The sequence below is a fragment of the Terrapene carolina genome, unplaced genomic scaffold, assembly GCF_002925995.2.
Source record: "Terrapene carolina triunguis isolate 2854851 unplaced genomic scaffold, T_m_triunguis-2.0 Scaffold43868, whole genome shotgun sequence".
Lineage (NCBI taxonomy): Eukaryota > Metazoa > Chordata > Testudines > Emydidae > Terrapene > Terrapene triunguis.
Window position 1 is genome coordinate 4,207 of NW_020708219.1, and position 3,091 is coordinate 7,297.

Here is a 3,091-nt window from a genome sequence, read left to right on the forward strand (position 1 = left end):
CCCCCACCCTGAATCCTGGAAAAATCCGTCCCCGCCCGGCGCTGTCTGTCTTGTAACCTGCACAGGTAAAGAGTAGCGGGAAGGGGCGGGGCTGGGACTCTTCCATTCCCCGCTCGGAGCGTTGAGCCCCCCGTCACCTTCCCAGCCGAGACCCCGCCCCCGCCCCGCCATTGGCCGCGGCTCTGGGTAAATAGGGCCGCGCTCTGACAGCTGCCAGCAGTGAGCCTGTTGCCCCCCCGCCCCTACTAGAGACCCCGCTTCAATCAGCGGCGTCCTGCGCCCAGCCTGCCAGGGGAGCTGTCCCTGCTGCCCCAGCCGAGCCAGGGGAGAGGGGGCTGGTCGGAGCAGACGGTCCTTTTCCTCCCAGCTGTTGCCCGGGGAGGGGTCGGAGGCGGGTCCGGTTCAGCCCGGCTCCTCCCGGTGGCTCCGGCTGCCCCGAGATGAGCAGCCCCGATGCGGGCTACGCCAGCAGCGACGACCAGACGCAGGCAAGGTGCTCGCTCCCCATCATGATGCCGGCCTTGGGCCCCTGCCAGTGGGCAGAGTCCCTGAGCCCCCTCGCAGACGCCAAGGTGAAGAGTGAGGCGGCCCCGGCGGGGGCTGCGAGCAGCCGGGCCAAAAGCGAGTCTCGCATCCGCCGGCCCATGAACGCCTTCATGGTGTGGGCCAAGGACGAGCGCAAGCGGCTGGCGCAGCAGAACCCGGACCTGCACAACGCGGAGCTCAGCAAGATGCTGGGTGAGTGTCCGCTCGCGAGCCGGGCCAGGGGGGCTTTCTCCTCCCACCTGCCCCGGCCCGGCCCGGAGCTGGGAAGTGGAGGAGGCTCCCCGCACTCTGCGAGCGGCGTGCAGGGAAAGTTACCGAGTGCTGCTGGTACCTGCCCCGCGGGCGAGGCGGCTGCGGGGCCCGGACTGGACCCGGGGTTGGTGCGCTGGGGCAGAGGGTATGGCAGGAGTTGCCAATGCCTCTCGCCTAGGGACTGGGTTAGCGAGGGGAGCTTGGGGGTGGGGGGAATGGAGGCTGCCGGGTGGGGGGCGCCCGGGTTGGGTACGGGGGGATGGAGGCGGCCGGGCGTTGGGGGGCCGCACTGGGGGTATGGAGGCGGCCGGGTGCCGGAGGGGCGCCCAGGGTGGGGGAAGGGGTGGACACGGCCGGGAGTTGGGTGGGGGGCGTATTGAGGGGGGATGGAGGCGGCTGGGGTCCGGAGCAGGGAGGGGCGCCCAAGGTCGGTAGGGGGGGAATGGAGGCGGCCAGGTGATGGGTGGGGGGCGCCCGGGGTGGGTAGCGGGGATGGAGGCGGCCCGGTGCTGGGTGGGGGCGCACGGAGCGGGGCGCACGGGGAGGCGCACGGAAGAGCCGCAGGGTTACGCGGTTTGTTGCCCCGCAGGGAAGGCCTGGAAGGCGCTGTCGCTGGCGGAGAAGCGGCCGTTCGTGGAGGAGGCGGAGCGGCTGCGGGTGCAGCACATGCAGGACCATCCCAACTACAAGTACCGGCCGCGCCGGCGGAAGCAGGTGAAGCGCCTGAAGCGCGTGGAAAGCGGCTTCCTGCCCCACGGGCTGGCGGAGGCGCCGGGCGCCGGGCTGGCCAGCGAGGGCAGCAGGATGTGCGTGGAGAGCCTGGCCCTGTCCTACCCGGAGCAGGGCTACCCCGCCGTGCAGAGCGCGCTGCCCCCGGCGCTGGGCCACTACCGGGACTGCCAGCCCCTGGCTGCCGCCTTCGACGGCTACAACCTGCCGACCCCGGACCCCTCCCCGCTGGACGCGGCGGAGACCGAGCCGGGCTTTTTCACGCCGCCCCTGCAGGACGAGTGTCAGCTGGCGCCCTACGGCTACCCCGCGGCCGAGTACCCCGCGCACGGGGCCGAGAGCCAGGCCAGCGCCGCGCTCCGCAGGCACCTGCCCCGCGCCGAGCCGCTGGGGCAGCTCAGCTCCCTGCAGAGCCTGCTGGGCTGCCAGGGCCCCCTGCACGCCTACTACGGGCAGCTGTGCCCGCCCGCCGGCCCGGCCCGCGCTCCCCAGCTCCCACCGCAGCCCTGCCAGCCCTCGCCGCCGCCCGAGGCGCCGCAGTGCAGGGAGTCGCTGGAGCACCTGTCGCAGGACGAGCTGCTGGGCGACGTGGATCGCACCGAATTCGAGCAGTACCTGCACTTCGCTTGCAAGCCCGAGCTAGGGCTCCACTTCCAGGGCCACGAAGCCGGCCTGCCCGCCCCAGAGGCCCACGGGCCCATCTCCTCGGTGGTTTCGGATGCAAGTACTGCTGTGTATTACTGCACTTACCCAGACGCCTAAGAGACACTGTCACTCCCAGCGCTCTCGCTGTGTGAAGTAGCTGGGAGTGTGTGGCGGACTCCCTGGTGATGGGAAGCCTTGTACAGAAGGGTGTGTGCTTTGCTCCTATTTATGTAATTTATTGGAATCTTGAGAACTGACAAGTGACAGAGACCCACTCAAGGTTTGAAAGACAGCTCTCCATCTGATCCCCAAGTGGTGCAATTCTAGTGTTTCACCCTGAACTGAAAATTAAAACTATTTAAACTTCAGATAGCTGCACAGTTGGACTGTAACTTATCAGCTCCTGGAAGAGTTCACGATGCTGTTTAAAATGTTGTGACTGTTCAGTTTTATACATATGGAATTTGGGTTTTGTACAGACTAATTTTGCACTTTTACAAATAAAGGGAAAAATAATAAAATTTTTCATTTTTATATCCCTTACATCTACGATTAGAATTATTTTAATGTATTTGATAGTTACTGAATTGTACCCTTTAGTAGCTAACTACTTAGATAAATGTCCTGTTTTCATTCAAAGCCTTTACAGTAAAGAGAACTTCATTATACTTAAATATAAGTAATCGGAGGTAATGTCAAACGATTTTTTTATTATTTTTATAATTTTTTTTTAATCTGGGTTTTATCTCAGTTAAATGGCAGAAGGAAATGATAAATATCTCTCCCCTCAAAATATTGTTTATTAGAAAATTCAGATACTGATAGTTTTTTTTAGGGATTTGGTTTGGAGAGGCTAATAGTCTAACTGAACTTAAAATTTTTAATAGAACCTGCTTTATCTGTATGCTTATAATAAAAT

At 62.2% G+C, this 3,091-nt stretch overlaps 1 protein-coding gene across 1 annotated transcript; it reads left to right on the forward strand.

The window, feature by feature from the left end:
• Positions 1-315: 315 nt before the first annotated feature.
• Positions 316-2,289, forward strand: LOC113405579 (transcription factor SOX-17-like). The gene is made up of 2 exons (XM_026646792.2): positions 316-738; positions 1,388-2,289. Exons 1-2 carry the CDS (start codon positions 441-443, stop codon positions 2,287-2,289), a joined length of 1,200 nt encoding a protein of 399 aa, XP_026502577.1. The 5' UTR covers positions 316-440.
• Positions 2,290-3,091: the final 802 nt, after the last annotated feature.